The 17845-nt window shown below is 43.3% G+C and overlaps 1 protein-coding gene and 1 long non-coding RNA gene across 7 annotated transcripts in view; one reads left to right on the top strand and one right to left on the bottom strand.

Moving 5' to 3' along the window:
• Positions 1-17845, top strand: part of LIX1L (limb and CNS expressed 1 like) — a 20244-nt gene continuing 2399 nt past the window's right edge. Inside the window, exons 1-5 of the mRNA XM_047869953.1 lie at positions 1-393; positions 10168-10331; positions 13035-13175; positions 17252-17347; positions 17655-17732. Of these exons, the coding sequence (XP_047725909.1) occupies positions 102-393; positions 10168-10331; positions 13035-13175; positions 17252-17347; positions 17655-17732 (771 nt within the window). The 5' untranslated portion in view covers positions 1-101. The remainder of the gene's footprint in view (positions 394-10167; positions 10332-13034; positions 13176-17251; positions 17348-17654; positions 17733-17845) is intronic.
• The window catches only part of LOC125172221 (uncharacterized), a 22294-nt gene continuing 13587 nt past the window's right edge, over positions 9139-17845 (bottom strand). For all 6 annotated transcript variants that reach the window (XR_007154645.1, XR_007154646.1, XR_007154642.1 and 3 more), the window contains 3 exons: positions 15730-15873; positions 11904-11986; positions 9139-9226 (listed from right to left, as the gene is read on the bottom strand). This is a non-coding gene — a long non-coding RNA (uncharacterized LOC125172221). The remainder of the gene's footprint in view (positions 9227-11903; positions 11987-15729; positions 15874-17845) is intronic.

Consider the following 17845-nt stretch of genomic DNA (forward strand, 5'->3'; position numbering starts at 1 on the left):
GGCACCGCCTCAGTCCCTGGGCTCTCGCTGGCGGGGGGTGGCTGGGACCTTCAGCTCGCCAGGCTGGCAGGGTCGGGGCCGCTGCTCCACCGGCGGACGGGATGGAGACGATGCGAGCACAGCGGCTGCAGCCCGGAGTGGGCACCAGCGGGAGGGGCACTCTGCGAGCGCTTCGGCCCGGAGTGACTGGGGCCGCGGCCGCCACCGCCACACCCCCGGCAGGCCCCCCGCCCGCACCGCCGCCCCCCGCGCCGCCCCCGCCGCCCCTGCTCCTGTCCGGGGCCCCGGGGCTGCCGCTGCCCCCGGGCTCCGCCGGCAGCCCCGCGGTGCTGCGGGAGGCGGTGGAGGCCGTGGTGAGGAGCTTCGCCAAGCACACGCAGGGCTATGGCCGAGGTGAGTCTGCGGCTCTGGCCTCCTGCGGGACACCCTCTGTAGAGGAGCCTTGCTCCCATAGTCCTCTGGATCGCTTTTCCTGGCGCAGAGCCCTCACATGCATTTCCTTTTGGGGAGTTTCCTTCTGGGCTACACACACACACACACACACACACACACACACACACACTATCTCTCTCTCTCTCTCTCTCTCTCTCTCACTTATACACACCTCTCCCCGCCTCCTCTTTATTGAGGTACTACTATATTCTGCAGGGACCCCTTTTTACAAATAACAACCCTCTTTTCTTCCCAACCTTTTCTCCTTCAGAAATGGAATTCTTCCTGTAGCTTAATACCTTAACATCTCTTTGCCTTTGAGGACCCGTCCCCATTGTGTAGGATCCTATCTTTTATCTCAGATCCAAAGCATTTCTCACTCACCCTCTCAACCTTTCTTCTGTGATCTCAGCAATTCCTGCCCCCCCCATTAATTTATCCCACCTACTTAATCTTTCTTTTTAAAGATTTTTATTTTTTAAGTCATCTCTATACCCAGCATGGAGCTGGAACTCACAACCCCCAGATCAAGAGTCACATGCTCCAATGACTGAACCAGCCAGGTGCCCCTCCATCTATCTCCTTAACCTTGACTTTTGAATTCTTTTCTTACTTACCCCTCACCCTGAAATTTCCAGTGCAGCTTCAGAATTGCTGGGGGAATTAGGTAGTGCCTTCACAAGTCACTTAAAATTATGCTTTTAAATCTGGAACCATACTATTGAGCCCATACCAGCCTCCTGTGACTTAGTACCTCACTTTGGTGTCTTTTTAAGTATGGAGCCTCACAACTCTGGCCTCTCTGTCTGTCTGGCTCTGTTTTCCTGGCCCTTTCCCAGAAACTGAGGATAAATCCCAGGCTTTGGCTCTCTCAATGTTAAATTCTGTGGAAATGAGCCAGGCAGAAACCCTATTTCCATTAGAAATCTTCATCTTACAGATGCCTAATTTCTAGGGTTTCTGAGAAAGGGACTGTGAGGATTTTCTTTGTTGTTTTTGTTTAATCAGTGCAGAATTTCCTGAGTTTGAGCTCCAGATTTATAGTGTAACAAGTAACACAATATAGTGAGGGGTGTGGGATACAGAATTTAGGTCTGGAGTTTCTGAGACATCACTTTTTTCTGCTTGGTTAAATCCTGCCTCAGCTGAAAGTGACTATATCTCTAACCTTCTAGTTGAACAATAATGCAAAGAAAGGTTGCAGGGCTTTCTTTGTAGACTGTAATGCCTTTTTTCCACTTCCCTATGAAAGTGTAGTGAAAAGAGCTTACACGGGTTTCAGAGGCAGACAAGTGTGGGTTAAATCCCAAACTAAATCTCTGTCACTTGCCAGTTATGTTTTGGGGGAAGTGACTTAACCTCACCAAGCTGCAGTTTCCTCAAGGGTTATTAGGGGGTTAAATGAGATATTGCACACCTGACACATGATGGGTACCTTAAAATGATGAGTATTACCTCAAATTTATTGGTTCATATATCCTTGAAAGAACACGTCTCATTTTCTCCCATTCTTAGATTCTGTCAGTGTAGACCCAAAGATTCCTATGAAATCAGATTTTTAGATCCATTTTGCTCTATGTGCCTAGTGATACGTTTACCATCAGTTTCCTTTGGTTCTTTAACATTTTGAACTCCTACCCTGGGGCTGGCACTCTGATAGGTGCTGGGAATGTAAAATGCTAGGTGCTTCTGAAATTCATCATGATGGGATATAGTTGTTTGTCTAGTTTAATTCCGAGATTTAACAGGGCCTCGTGATGGAACTGCCATCAGCTATTGTCCTGCTGCTGCTTCCAGTCGATTTGAGACCAAGGGAAGGTCTTTGCCTCTGGGCATAGGGGCAATCACCCTAAAATGAACCCTTCCTCTTGGAAACCTATAGGCATTTATTAGAATTGTAGAGGAGTGTGCCCTCTTTCTTGTTGGTGTTACCTGGAAAGCCTCTGGTTTGGCATCTAAACTGAGAGTACTGTAAAAACTTTTTCATTTCCTTAGACAGGATGAAGAAGCAAGGGGATTTTACTGACAAAGAGCAATCAGTCAGGCTTCAGACTCCTTCTTCCAACCTCCCTACCTCCCACCACACTCCTCATTATTCCCGAGTTTCTCATTTCCAGTCTGGGTGTCCAGCCAGTACTTTGGGAGAGTTTGGCAGATAATTCAGCTTCAGGCAAGCCAACTCTCTGCCGATTTGGCTCAGAAGTCCTTCACCACATGGAATCACTTATTCTGCTTCGATTAATAGGCAAAAAAAAAAAAAAAAAGGGTATGTACCCACATACCCTTGTGACTGATGGCCCGGTATTTGGGGCTGGCCCTATTCCCCTGAATATAATTCACCTTGATCTTTGCCCAGGCCATTATCTGATCCAGGAATGCTTTACTGTATCATCTTCAATTCGTATCCTTCACCTTCTTCTCGACTGCTCCCAGATCACCTTTTCTAGTCACAGTCTTTAGATTTATCAGCATGCATTTGGGACCTCAGCATTTGTTTTAAAAACACAAAAACCAAAACAAAACTCTTCTGTTATTTCACCCATCTGTCCTATACCTCTCCCCCCGCCTCCACCCTCAATCCCCACCCAAGATACACACATAACTCAGTATGCTGTAGGATTTTAATCAGCTTGTGGTGCACAGGGTTTGGAATCAGAGAACCTGGCCCTGTCAAACAGTGGCTGTGTGATCTTGGATAAATTGCTTAATCTCTCTAGGCCTCATCTGTTCCATTCATTGGACAAATATTTATTGACCACCAGATGCTGTGGTGAACAAGACAGATACTGAGTCCCTATCTTCATGGAGCTCACAGTCCACTTCACAGAGTATGTGTGAAGGTTAATGGTACAATAAGGCAGGATAGTGCACCAGAAAGAGGGTTAGCTGTGAGGCAAACATTGGTTCTAAATCCTGGTTCTGCCACTGTGGCCTGTTCCTTAACGTGTTCGCTTTTTTTTTTTAATGTTTTTCTTTTATCAAAGTTTATTTATTTTGAGAGAGAGCACAAGTGGGGAGGGGCAGAGAGAGAGGGAGAGAGAGAGAGAGAGAGAGAGAGAGAGAGAGAGAGAAAATCCCAAGCAGGCTTCCCACTGTCAGTGCAGAGCTGGAAGGATGCGGGACACAAACCCACTAACTGTGAGAGCAGATCGTGACCTGAGCCAAAATCAAGCGTCAGACGCTCAACAGACTGAGCCACCCAGGCGCTCCTCAAGATCTGATTTTTTAAATAAACTCTACACCCAATGTGGGGCTCAAACTAACAACCCCAAGATCAAGAATTGCTTGCCCTTCTGACTGAGCCAGCCAGGTGCCCCAGCTTGTTCACTGTTTGAAAAATGGGTATTATAACACTTACCTTGATAGTTTTGTGCGTATTAAATGAGGTAATGAGCATAAACCACACAGCACGCAGTTAAGATTCAATGGTGGTTGCTATTATTATGCATTTGGAAACCCTTTGAAAACTGCAGATGATGGGTATTGGTAGCATTACCATTGCCTTTGCCCCTTTTTACGCATGGCATGTACTCCCCTTCTGATGTGGACAGCTGGCAGTCTCTAAAACTGGCATGATTGACTGAATGACCAAGTCACTTTCCTTGCTCTGTAACTTCTGGATTGCCCTCTTCAAACCTGTATCTTTGAAATTGTTGCTCTCCCTTGATATCACAGTATGGTTACGTGATTGGACGTTCTGCCCAGCTACTTACTCCACTACGTTGAACGAATGAATCTTGTGTGGTATTTTCTGTTTGGTCATCATTCCTTTTCCTCAGAACCACAGCTTCTTCGCTGATAAGTGACTATGGAGTTAAAAGCCTGGATATTTCCAATTTGGGGGATGTTGGATTAGACCTGTGTTGATTTCCTGTAGCTGTTCTAACAAATTATTTCACATCTGGGGGATTAACACAACAGGAATGTATTCTCTCACAGTTCTGGAGGTGAGAAGTCCAAAATCAGTGTCAGTGGACCAAAATCAAGGTGTTAGCAGGTCTGTGCTCCCCTACCCCCACCAAAGGCTCTAGGGAAGAAACTGTGACCTTGCCTCTTCCAGCTTCCGGGGGCTGCCAGCATCCTTGGCTTGTGACAGCATCACTCTGATGTCTGCCTCTGTGTTCACACTGCCCTCTCTTCTGTGCTTCATCAGTTCTCCTTCCCGAAGGACCCTTGTCATTGCATTTAGGGTCCACCCAGATAATCTGGGTTAATCACCCCATCTCAAGATCCTTAATCACATCTATGAAGTTTTTGCCACCTGAGGTGACATTCACAGGTTCAAAGGATCACAGCATGGACATCTTAGCAGGGGGCATTTTTCAGCCTACCATAGTCCTCTCCTAAAGTCACTGTCATCTTGCAATCCCTTCCTTCCAAGGAGTTTATGCACTATCGGCTATTCAGGGGCATGTTCTACAAGTTGAAAATAGGAAGCATCAGATGGGCTATTGTTAACCAGCTTCCCTATCTTCAAAATAATGTGAATTAAGCTGGGCCAGCCTATTCTCGCCATCCTGTATGATCAGGGAGAATCTTCTCATTCATCTCTCAATTGTATTAGCTATTTAAAAAATGTTTATTTATTTTTGAGAGAGAGAGAGAGAGAGAGAGAGAGAGAGAGAGAGAGAGAATGTGTCCATGCACGTGCAGGAGGGGCAAAAAGAGAGGGAGACAGATGATCCAAAGTAGGCTTGGCACCGACAGCAGAGAGCCGGATGTGGGCTCAAACTCACTAACCTTGAGATCATGACTGAGCCGAAGTTGATCGCTTAACCAAATGAGCCACCCAGGCACCCCTGCATTAGCTATTTATTCATGCTCTCTCACCACAACATTGTATTTATTTTTATGATATAAATTTTTTTAATGTAATTTCATGTGTTGTTTTAATGGTTTCACTCTGGTTTAATGATTTCACTGTATGACAGTTGTACAGTCTGTACCTCTCATCCCATTTCAACATTAATATTTTATCTCCTAAGGACCAAACCCAAAATTATTCTTTTTGTTATTGTTCAACATCATGGTACAAACACTTAAATATACTTCACTATTGGGGTGCCTGGGTGGCTCAGTCGGTTGAGCGTCCGACTTCACCTCAGGTCATGATCTCATGGGTTTGTGAGTTCGAGCCCCATGTCACACTCTGTGCTGACAGCTCAGAGCCTGGAGCCTGCTTCGGATTCTGTGTCTCCCTCTCTCTGCCCCTCCCCCACTCATTCTCTCTCTCTCTCTCTCTCTCTCTCTCTCTCTCTCTCTCTCTCTCCCTCTCTCTCTCTCTCTCTCTCTGTCTCAAAAAATGAATAAATATTAAAAAAAAATTTTTTTTAAATGTACCTATCTTGGTCTTTCTTGTCTCTTTTAGTCCAGCATCCTCCAGTGACTCCTAAAAAGCAATTGTAGGTGTCAGATGTGTACGTCTTGGTCATTGCTAACCCTCGCACGTCACAGTTCTTTAAGCATCCTCATGTAAACCATTAGATGCATGGTTCCTCACTGGAAATCTGATAAAACCTATGGGCACCCTCTCCCCCACCACATACTCTACACACACACACGTGACTTCATTGTGGGTTTTAGGGAGCTTGTGAATTCCCATGAGGCTCAACCATGGACCGGGTCTTGGACCAAATTGGCATCAGGATGTCTTACACATTCTGTCTCTAGCTCTGTCACAGCTGTGTGACCTCAAGCAGGTCATTTCCCCTTCTGTGGCCTGAATTGGACTAGATGATCTCTGAAGTCCCTGTCAGCTCTAAAAATCAAAGAGCCTGTGAGGTGTTTCAAATGCAGATCACAGTTCATTGCTTTTCTCCCGATCATTTAATTCTGCCCAATTTCCCATTTCATCCATTTCTGACATAAGACTCCCTATCTCCTTTGGCTTTGAATAATCGTTAAAAACTAGTCCTGCACTGTGTACCAAGAGAGATTTAACTGGATATCAGAATGGACATATGCTTTTTCATAGGATCTTCCCGTTTACAATGGTTTCCTCCCCTTTCTCTTTATTTCAATATTCTCCCTGTTGTTTCCATGTCAGGAGAGCTGTCACCCAACGCATTGTGCTAAATTTTCTCAAAGAGGGAACTGGGGCTGAAAAGATCTCAATGGAAAGAACAAAGATGGCTAAGCTTTCTGGGCAGCAGTGACCTCTGAAGAGCCCTGCCAAAACTAAGGGTGGGAAAGACAGAGTTTCCTTTTAATGCTGCCTTTTAATGGAAGAATGAACATTCTAAAAAGTCAGTTAAATATAGGGTGTTAGGAAAGAGCTTGCGAGGCTTTCAAGCTCTGGCTGGTGCAGGGAGTGCTTGCTTCAGTTGCAGAGCAGAGAAATACCAGTTATTACTGGCCACTAGGTTTGAGACACCTCGCTGGCTGGGGATTTGTATTATTCACCTTTGCGTCCCTAATGCTTAGAATAGAGAGCTATGTACATATTAAGTGCTCACACTTTCTGCCTAATGTGTGTGTGGCAGCCATGAAAATGTGCTATTCATATCTCCTGCTGCAGGGGCATAACTGACTGGCAGCCTTAAGCTGCTGTCCCCTCTGTGTCCATCACCTCATGTGCACTGAGGCCACACATCCTGCAGGCTGCCCTCAGTCAGCGACCGAGCCCAGCAGGGGCACTAACTCAGGCACATGTTGGTACAATGTGGGATTTCTCCGGCTTGGGGACTTCCCACTGGCCTGGCCAAACCTTTCTTGGAAATGCACTGCCAGCTGCGACTCTCATATCCAGACCTTCTTTCCCACCCCCCTTCCATAGGTGTCAGACCTTCAATCTGGGTCTGAAGCCTCTCCCTTCTCCTACTTCCTTTCCAATAAATCTCTTGCATGTTTATCCCATCTTGGTGTCTTCTCCTTGGCAGACCTAAACTAACACAATATAAAAGAATGAATGAGTCCTTGTAACTGAGAGTAGAGAGTGGTCATGTTGGAAGATATTGAAGAAGGCATTTGATCATTTATTATTATGAGGCTTTTGTTAAAGCCACTTGAAATGTCTGGAACCCTAAAGTCAAAGTGATTCTTTCCAAAGGAAAACTGATCTCATCCTTCCTTCTGTCTTAAGCCCTTCAGTGGCTTCCCACTGTTGTTAAGATAAAGCCGTTACTCTAGTGTGGCCTGCAAGGTCCACTTTGGTCTGGTTCCTGCTTCCTTTTGCAATCTTATCTTGCACGACCCTTTCCCTTGCTCTCACTTTTTGAGCCACACTGTTCCCTTTATTTGCTGTCTTCTCTGCTGCTACAGACCCTTTGTGTGTGTTATTCCTTCTGTTCAGAACTCTTTCTCTTACCTTTTTGCCTAGTGAATTCATACTCATATCTGCACTTAAATATCACCTTGGCTGGGTAGCTTTCTTTGGCCTTCTCCATGAGGTCAGAAGTCCCTATGACCTTTCCCATCTACCAGACTCCTTTATAGCACTGATCACAGTTGCGATTTTTCATTTGCTTGAGATATCTGGTTAATCTCTTTCTCTCCCTCTTTTTTTTTTTTTAACGTTTATTTATTATTGAGACACAGAGAGAGACAGAGCATGAGCATGGGAGGGGCAGAGAGAGGAGGAGACACGGAATAAGAAGCAGGCTCCAGGCTCTGAGCTATCAGCACAGAACCCGACACGGGGCTTGAACTCATAAACCACGAGATCATGACCTGAGCCGAAGTCAGACACTTAACTGACTGAGCCACCCAGGCACCCCTCTCCCTCTTTGTTTTATTATTATTTTTAATGGATGGGGTTTTTAATTTTTTTTATTAAAAAAAATTTTTTTTTCAACGTTTATTTATTTTTAGGACAGAGAGAGACAGAGCATGAATGGGGGAGGGGCAGAGAGAGAGGGAGACACAGAATCGGAAACAGGCTCCAGGCCCTGAGCCATCAGCCCAGAGCCCGACGCGGGGCTCCAACTCACGGACCGCGAGATCGTGACCTAGCTGACGTCGGACGCTTAACCGACTGCGCCACCCAGGCGCCCCTTTAATTTTTTTTAAGTTTACTTATTTATTTTAAGAGAGAGAGCATGCGCATGTGCAAGCGAGCACACAAGCAGGGGAGGTGGGGAGGGGCAGAGAGAGGATCCCAATCAGGCTCCACACTGTCAGGAGCCTGATGTGGGGCTGGATCCCATGAATCATGAGACCCTGACCTGAGCCAAAATCAAGAGTTGGATGCTTAACTGACTGAGCGACCGAGGCACCCCTCTCACTTCTTCTTTAGGTTGTAAACTGCATAAGGAAGAGGAACAGGTATGGTTTTGTTCACTATTGTAGCCTAGCATCCAGCACATAGTCTAACACAGACTAGGTACTCCATACATATTTGTGCAATGATTTTGCCCAATTATGGGGGGATGAGGGGAACTATTCTGGAACACAGTCTTGAGTCTGGGGTTTGATTTTACCCTAATACATTAGCTGGCTACTATTTGCTAGAAGTGGCAGAAGTCAAGAGACTTCTGGGTCAGAGACAAAGGACTTTATTGCTCATAATACAACAGGTAGCATAAGCATCAGATTTGTTTGCATCAGTTCCCCTTGCCTCCCAAGTCTGACGTGAAGGGCTCAGGTGGATGCTTGCAGAGGCCATAGGTCACATTACAGAAGAAGAATGCTGAGCTGCGGGAACCTGCCATGTCATTGTAGGCACTAAGCAGGCTTGTTCTTTGTCCCAGAGGGAGACGTTACCTCATCCCTTGAGTTTCTTGCTGCAAACACAATCCTGAGAAATGGCCCAAGTAAAGAGCAGCCAAGTCCTTGAAATCTTGGCATACCCAGCAAGCTGGAAAGGACCACAAGAGACCTGTGAAGGAGAGTCTCCCAATATACAGTTCCTCCAAAAACCACTTAAACCTAGGGAAATCCTCAGAAGAGAAATTCATGCTCAAACACACACACACACACACACACACACACACACACACACACACACACACTGTGTGTGTGTGTATATATAACATTTAAAATTCCAAGTGTGTGTGTGTGTGTGTGTGTGTGTGTGTATATATATAACATTTAAAATTCCAAGATGAAAAAGGAATCTGGCTATGGGTTTGCTCACCAGAAGCACAGGTTTGAGAATGGCTAGAAGGACCACATTTCCTTGAGTGGCAGTATCACATGAGGTTTAGGAACATTGACTCTGGAACCAAGACAGTGTGGGTTTGAATTCTTGCTCTGCTACTTTCTCGCTATTATACCCTTGGGCAAGTCATTTAACTTCTCTATGTCTCATTTCACTCATCTGTAAAATGGGGATAATAAAAGTACCTGCCTCATAAGGTTTTTGTGATTAAGTAGGTAAAGCACTTAAGGCAGTGCATGACACACAGGAAGCGTTCAGTAAACGCACTTCTCGTGCTGGTGTTTATTACTCTAGGCCACCTGACCAATTGTGGAATGATTACTTGCACTTCATCAGGTGGGGATAATGGTCTGCTGACCTGGAAACTCGGCCTCCAATATTTAAGTTATTCTGCTTTGGTGTTAGGACTAACCAAAATGTGAACTAGAGAGGTGGTGTAGGAGGCCAGGCATCCTCTGGTCTTCCTGTGCAAATGCCTTAATCAGAGTCTAGGTTTATAAGTTTAAATGCTTTTAAGCGGTAAGGAGCTAGGGCAGGTCAGACCCTTCACGTCAGTATAGGATACAGATACTGTATGGAAGCACAGAACTACTTTCGAGGTGTTCTCATTGCTGAACTTAACTGCTTCTCTTTTGCAGTGAATGTGGTGGAGGCACTTCAGGAATTCTGGCAGATGAAGCAGTCCCGTGGGGCAGACTTGAAGAACGGGGCTCTGGTGGTTTATGAAATGGTTCCCTCCAACAGCCCTCCTTATGTCTGCTACGTCACTCTGCCCGGGGGAAGTTGCTTTGGGAGCTTCCAGGTAAGAGTTCCAAGGTGGCAGTAGCAAGGAGAAATGCTTAGGTGCTAGCGGTGGTTTTCTCCATCACTTTGGCCATTAAATCTCTGTCAGAAATCACATATTTGAGGACCTGAAACCAATTCTGGGCAGATCATTCTGATCAGCATCTGAGGCTCATTTAACCACAAAAGAACCTCAGTGGCTTTTCTTTCAGTCTACGAAAACTCACACCCACTTTGAATTTGAGCAGTTATGAATACGCCCTTAGTATATCCAGACTACCAGCACCTGCCCCATGTTCTAATCTGTCCAACTTCCTGCCATCTCTTTTTGAGAACACAGAGTAATATTCCTTATCCCCAGTACTTTTTCATAGGCAAATTACTCAAGAAAGCAATGTTTGTGTTCTTAAATTTTTTTTTTTCAATGTTTATTTATTTTTGGGACAGAGAGAGACAGAGCATGAACGGGGGAGGGGCAGAGAGAGAGGGAGACACAGAATTGGAAACAGGCTCCAGGCTCTGAGCCATCAGCCCAGAGCCCGACACGGGGCTCGAACTCACGGACCGCGAGATCGTGACCTGGCTGAAGCCGGACGCTTAACCGACTGCGCCACCCAGGCGCCCCTGTTTGTGTTCTTTAAGAGGCCAAAGTGGAGGGATTATGTATGGTGGAAATAGTATTCATCTAAGAATTAGAAGATCCAAATTCTCATCCCCCCTGCCCGCCCCCCCCCTTCCCGCCGCAAGCAGGGCAAGTCAGGTAAATTCTCTGGGCCTCAGTTTCCCCATCTATAAGATGAAGGAGATAGGTTAGATTGTTTCTAAAGTCTTTTTAGTGCTAGCATTCTACAATTATACGAAAGAGCTGTGATATATGATGATGGAGACTGGTTGTTATTATAGGGTAAGAAGAAATTTGACTAGTGTGAATGTTACCATCAAAGATGGATTTTTTACATCGACCATAGGAAGGTAGCCTTCTGAGATGTCAATATAGAGTCTGAACAGGAATTTAGAGAAGATAATAGACATTTTGTTCTGTTCATAACCCTTAGACAAAGGTATAACCCCTGCTATGTGCCACCTTGAACTTCCCTTATCATGTTACTTATCATGACATATCATAATTATTTCACCTAGTGGATTATGCTCCATGGAGGTAGAGATTATGTCTGTCTTCTTTCTCAGTCAGTTTTAGATCTTTACCACCCACTCAGCACACAGCAAAGAGTAGACATTTAATAAATCTGTGGCATGAAACAGGGCCATTGCAGTTCAGTTCCTGCCTCAAACAGAAAAGTCCCGAAGAGGCTTCATTTCAAATAAGGTGACTAATTTTTTTCCCCTCAGAACCCCAACAATTTCAGAGAAATAAATATATGCTCAGGATGACTAATGTTTCTTCTTTCTCTCCTAGAGAATAAGATCTCCCCTTCCTTCTCTCACCTCATCTTATTGTTGAATAAAGATTTGATAATTTTATGGTGATGCCCATAATTGGATCATTACAGTCGTTTGATTTCTGTTATTTCCCCCCAAAGAACAGTACTATCTATCTTGGCCTGTTTTAGCTTGTGTCTTCTATACCCACTTTGGCAGGTGAAATTTCTCCTGGTGGTTTTCTTCATGGATGGATGATCTTTCAGGAACACATACTATAGAATGAGCAGCAGCCTAGTGAACAGAGAAGTAGAAATGGAGAAATTGCAGAAGACAACTTAGGGTTAATGTACCAAGCTCCATATTCTGTCTCAGAGACACCTGTCAGCTAAAGAAAATCGGGAGTTATTAAGGTGGTTAAGTAGTGAACATATCCTGGTCTACTTTTAAAAGCCATAACATTACTTTCTTCCTTTCCTCTGACCCTAATCATAAATGACAGGAGACACAGGCCTTTGAGGCAGCCAGTGATGATGAATTATATAAACAAATACTATGGGGATTTGAGGTTGAGTGATTTAAGACTTCTGAAAATCAGCCTTGGGCTATGATACCTATGTTGGAGACAATGTAAAAAACATGAATTAACTTTTAATATTTTCTTGCTTTGTTCAGGTCAGCTTTCCTTCTCCTTGCTACCCCTCTCCTCCTTGCTTCCCCTGGGGGGAAAAAGACTACACATTCCTTCTTCAGACCTTGGGCTCTGCTCAGGGATAGCTCATTGACTCACTGCGTTAGTGGGGGAACTGCCTGCTCACAGCGAAAAGTGAAGTCCAAGAATCCTGGATGGGCGCTTCTGGTAGAGACTAGAGGCCTCCTCTGCAGAAGCAACCTAGAGAAGACCTATTCTACTCCTAGCTTATCTAGAGGGATGAAAAGAAATCTTGCCTGTGCATGGAACAGGAGAGCAAGATACAAATTTCTAACAGGCTGGCCAGATTCTGGCTTTTGAGTAATTAATTCTGTTGACAGTTGAAACGGGCGTATTTTTTATATCCAGTGGTTATATGCTGACTTCAGCAGCCTTCCTCATTCTGCATTCAATTTGGTATGAGCTATAGCCGTCTCCAGTTCCTTAATGACTTCAGGATGTTGAATCAAAATTATGTTTCCAAATGCCTCAACCATTTTACAAAACAAACTTTGGAGGGTATACTGCACAAACTGATTTTTCCAAAGACTACCCAAGTGTCTTCTATCCTAATGTTTCCCTCCCACTGTTCCTTCCTTTCTCTCTCAGACACACATATATACATATTTTCTCTCTCTCTGTCCTGCCTAGTTTTGCCCCACAAAAGCTGAGGCCCGGCGGAGTGCTGCAAAGATTGCACTGATGAATTCTGTGTTTAATGAACACCCTTCCCGAAGAATCACTGATGAGTTCATTGAGAAGAGTGTCTCTGAGGCCCTGGCATCTTTCAATGTAAGTTACAGGGAGTTCAAAGAAAAGAAAGTGGGGGATGGGAGAACTGGCTGGCTGGGAAGTCTTGTAAATCACTGGGAATCAGAGCGGGATTTCTTGTTTTCTTTCCTGTATAGACAGGAATTTATTTTCTGTCGATCTTGCATATTACATCCTCCCTATGTCTCAATCACTGATTCTATGTGTATGTTTATGTTTTTGTTGGTATTTTGCCTCTTTCATTGTATCTCTTTGGTATCTAGAAACCTTTAATTCAAGATTTGTGGAATTTTAGAGATATTTCAAAATAAAACCTGAGCTTGAATTTTGCTTTTCCCAATTTTGGTTTAAGACCTTACTCCCTTCTTACTTCACTGTTCTTTTCTTTTTTTTTCTTTTTTTTTAAATTTTTATGACTTTTCTTATTGCCATTCATCTCCGTGACCTCTCCTATTAATAAAGAACACTTTATAATACAGGGTCTTAGTTTTTATTTTTTTCCTTTCCACGGTGGGGTGGGTAATTTTTTTACTCTTTCAAAAGAATGTTCCTTCAAATGATGATGATGATGATGATAATCACAGCTAATCCTAATTGAGTATTTACTTTGTGTCAGGGACTGTTCCAGGGGATTTATGTGTATTTTATGTCATTTGATCATCACCATAATGCTCTGAGATATAAGAACTATTAGTACCCCTGTTTTACAGATAAGGAAACTAAAAACATAGAAGTGAAATTTTGCCTGAAGGGTTATAGCTAGAAAGTGGTAGAGCCAAGACTGGAACCCAAGTTGACTCAGAATTTTCTAGCTTAGGGGTGCATCCTGGAAATGAACACTGCCTTCTCTCTTCCTTCCCGCAAGTTCACTGATAGGGTGATAGGGTGAAAGTCTGACCAATTTTCTGTTTCTGTTCTCTTTGAAGTTAAGATGTAATTACATATACTAAACCACTTCAGTTATCTGTTTTTGTATTTATTAGTGTTGAACACTTTAGATAATAAGTTAGCTTCCCTCTGTTACCCATCTGATTTCCTCCCATTTCTCTTTGCCCTGGTCAGAAGTATCTACAAGGAATAAAAACAATTTTTTATATTGATCAAAGCCAATTAAATTAAGAAAGTACATTTATTACCCTTAAGTCACCTAATATATTATAAAGTGAAACACTGGTTTGGATTATAGAAAGCAATGCTTATAAGCATGGACTCTGAATTCATCGTTTTGAAATTATGGTTCTACTAGCTTTGTGGCTTTGAGCAAGTTACTTAATCTAAGTCTCAATTTCCTCATCTGTAACAATTATACCTGTAGGATTACTGGATAGAAGAGAATATATTTAAGCACTTAGCACGTGTTACCTGTTTTGATGCCTTTGGATGCAAGTAATAGAAAAATCTTACTTCAAACTGACTTAAGGGAATACACCAAGAAAGGAAATTTACTCTCTAACATGACAGGAAGTCCAGAAGTAGAGAAGATTTCAAGGCTGGTTGATTCCATGGATCAAGAATGTCATCATCTACTAGCCAAATTCTTTCCATCTCTCCATTTCAGCCATCCTCTAGATACTGTCTTTGTCCTTGAGCTGGCTCCCTTCAGATGCAAGGGTGCAAGATGACTACAGAATTTCAGATATTAAATACAGATGTAACCATATTCAAAGACAGAAAGACACCATCTTTCTTTCTCTCTTTCTTTCTTAAGTAGGTAGGCTCCACACCCAATGTGGGGCTTGAACTCAAGACCCTGAGATTGAGTTGCATGCTCTACCAACTGAGCCAGTCAGGTGCCCTGAGACCTTCTTTTAGTACCTCTTTAGTAGTAAGGAATCTTCTCCCAGAAACCCGCCAATAGACCTCCCTTCTACTTCCTAATGGCCAGAATTCCCACCTTAAAACCAATTACAAGCAAAATGGGTTAGGATTTACCCACTGAAATTAGAGGATAAAATCACTCTTCCCTGGGAGATGGTAGGTAGTAGAACAAGATTAAGGTTCTATAGTAAGGAAGAAGGAAACAGATGTCGGCTAAGTCACCAGCAGTGTCTACTACAAAGTGTTTAGGAAACAAATTGTTTTTATTCTCTGCCAATATTTCTATTTGCCTAACCCCTCAAAACTGAGAATTTAATAGATTGCTCATTAATTTCCCAGTGGAATTGCCATACTCCAAATCACATTGATTTCAGGGCACCTGGGTGGCTCAGTCAGTTGGGGGTCTGACTTCGGTTCAGGTCATGATCTCATGGCTTGTGAGTTCGAGCCCCGCCTCGGGCTCTGTGCTGACAGTTCAGAGCCTGGAGCCTGCTTCAGATTCTGTGTCTCCCTCTCTTTCTCTGCCCCTCCGCTGCTCATGCTCTGTCCAAGAGCAAGGCCTGGGATAGATGGGCTTCTCTGCCCGCAGCTTCTTCTGTATACCCCAGTTGGCTGTACAGAGATAATCATTACTTTCTATGTACTTTATCATGGAAAACTCTGGAGGTACTGAATAAGGTACCATATTGAATGATTATAGGCAACCATGAAACAGGTTAATTGCTTCAGGGCCCTAAATGCTAATAGTGAAGGTTACCTTTTTCCTTCCTCTCTGTAGCTTTTCTTTTTTAAATCCAAATTTTGTGTTCTTTGCTTCACCATGATTAACTACTGGTTGGCATGTTGCTTCTCATAAGCCACAAAATAATATGGGTTGACCTTGTGTGACTTCTTGTTGATTCTAGCAGAGTGAAAACAAATAAGCCAGCACATATGGTATACTTACTAAGCGCATGGAATTATTATAATACATATGCAGTACAGCCCCATGGAGAAGTGCCCCATAATAAACTGAATTTGGATATAACTTGATTGGCTCCTCACTTCTACCTAGTCCCCTTTCTCAAAGAGAGCAGAATCTTGGGAGGCATGGAGCAGGGATGGTGGTGCAGAATGGGCTAGAAAGATCAGGCAACTTGTCAGGAAGTAGAAGGAGAAAGTTGGGTCCCTGTGTTCCCAGAAATCTCCTGGTTTTATTTTCCTAGATCAGGCTGACAAAAAGGTCACCAAAAAAAAAAAATAGCAGCTGCCCTTATTTTGGAAGTCCCAGACAGCCCCAGGGTGTGGAATTATCCCCAGTAATACTAAACCGTCATCAAGTACCACTAAACCAAAGCCAGTACCAGAATGGATTTGGATTGTGTAACTGGATACCAAGTCTAGTATAATAATGTATCACATTTTATATAATTGGAGTTTTAAAACCACATTTATCCCTTTTTAAATAATTTATTTAATTCTCAAAACAATCTTAGGAGATAGATCTGTGATTATTCCCATTTTACAGATGAGGAAACAGGAACAGAGAGGTTAAATGACTTCCCCAAGGCCTCAAGATTAGTAGGAGATCCAGTCTATACCGTATTGTTTGTTTGCATAGGCAATGAATCTTAGTTCTATCCCCACAGGGTCATGTAACCACTGGAACACACAAGCCAAATGTCTAAGAGGCTAAACTGCTACCCAGAATTTACTATGCTTTATGGCTCCTACTGTTTCCCTTGAAAATGCATTTGCCCAATTATCCTCTAGGCTAGTCCAATCCTGTGTGTTGGACTCACTCTGTTATTTTGGCTAAATTGGGGTTCTTCTCTATGTTTCAGTGTTCCCTCTTTGTAAGATAGGGAAAATCAGATTGACCTCTGTCACTTGAGTTAATATGTGTGATGACTTTGGAGTCTTCTAGGTCTATGCTGACCAGCAGAATAGCCACCAGCCACATGTAGCTGTTAAACACCTGATATGTGGCTAGTATGACTCGAGATGTGCTGTAAATGTGGAAGAGACTTCAGATTTTGAAACCCTGGTATAAGAAAAAGAATGTAAAAATTTCATGAAAAATTTTTATGCTAAGTATAGCTAAATTATATTTTGAATATATTAGCTTAAATAAAACATGCTATTTACATTAATTTTACCTGTTTATTTTTACTTTAACGTGGCAACTAGAAAATGTTACATTAGATTGGGGGCTTGCGTTATATTTCTACAGGACAGTGCTGCTTGAGGTGATAATCCTGATTGAAAATCTATTTGTCTTTTCCTTTCCTCTGTTACAGGGCAACAGGGAGGAAGCTGACAACCCAAACACAGGGATTGGTGCCTTCCGATTCATGCTGGAATCCAACAAGGGCAAGTCAATGTTGGAGTTCCAGGTACCATGGCTCTCATAACATGGATCAACCTGCATTTATATTATATTATATTATATTATATTATATTATATTATATTATATTATATTTCCTTCTAATCCCTAACTCATTGATCATCAGTTGGAAGGGAAGGGAGAGAAGGTTAGAATATTTTTCAATATATAAATACCTTCCTTCCCCAAAGGGCACATCAGAGTTGGTATAAGAGATGCTTACGTAAATACATTCTGTAAAAGGTCCCCCATGTAATTGTGATGCAAACCCTCAATATAAATCACTGTTCTGGCACTTCATGTCTTCTTCCTCCAGGAACTAATGACAGTTTTTCAGCTGCTGCACTGGAATGGCAGCCTTAAGGCCATGAGGGAGAGACAGTGCTCTCGGCAGGTAAGAGACCCTGTCTGTGAGAGGAGTCTTGCAGAAGGACTATTTCGAGGTGGCTGTTATGTTAGACATAAGCAGGCCTAGAGTTACCAGGTTGTGAATCCTGAAAGCCTCAA

This window comes from Prionailurus viverrinus, chromosome C1 (genome assembly GCF_022837055.1).
Source record: "Prionailurus viverrinus isolate Anna chromosome C1, UM_Priviv_1.0, whole genome shotgun sequence".
Taxonomy (NCBI): domain Eukaryota; kingdom Metazoa; phylum Chordata; class Mammalia; order Carnivora; family Felidae; genus Prionailurus; species Prionailurus viverrinus.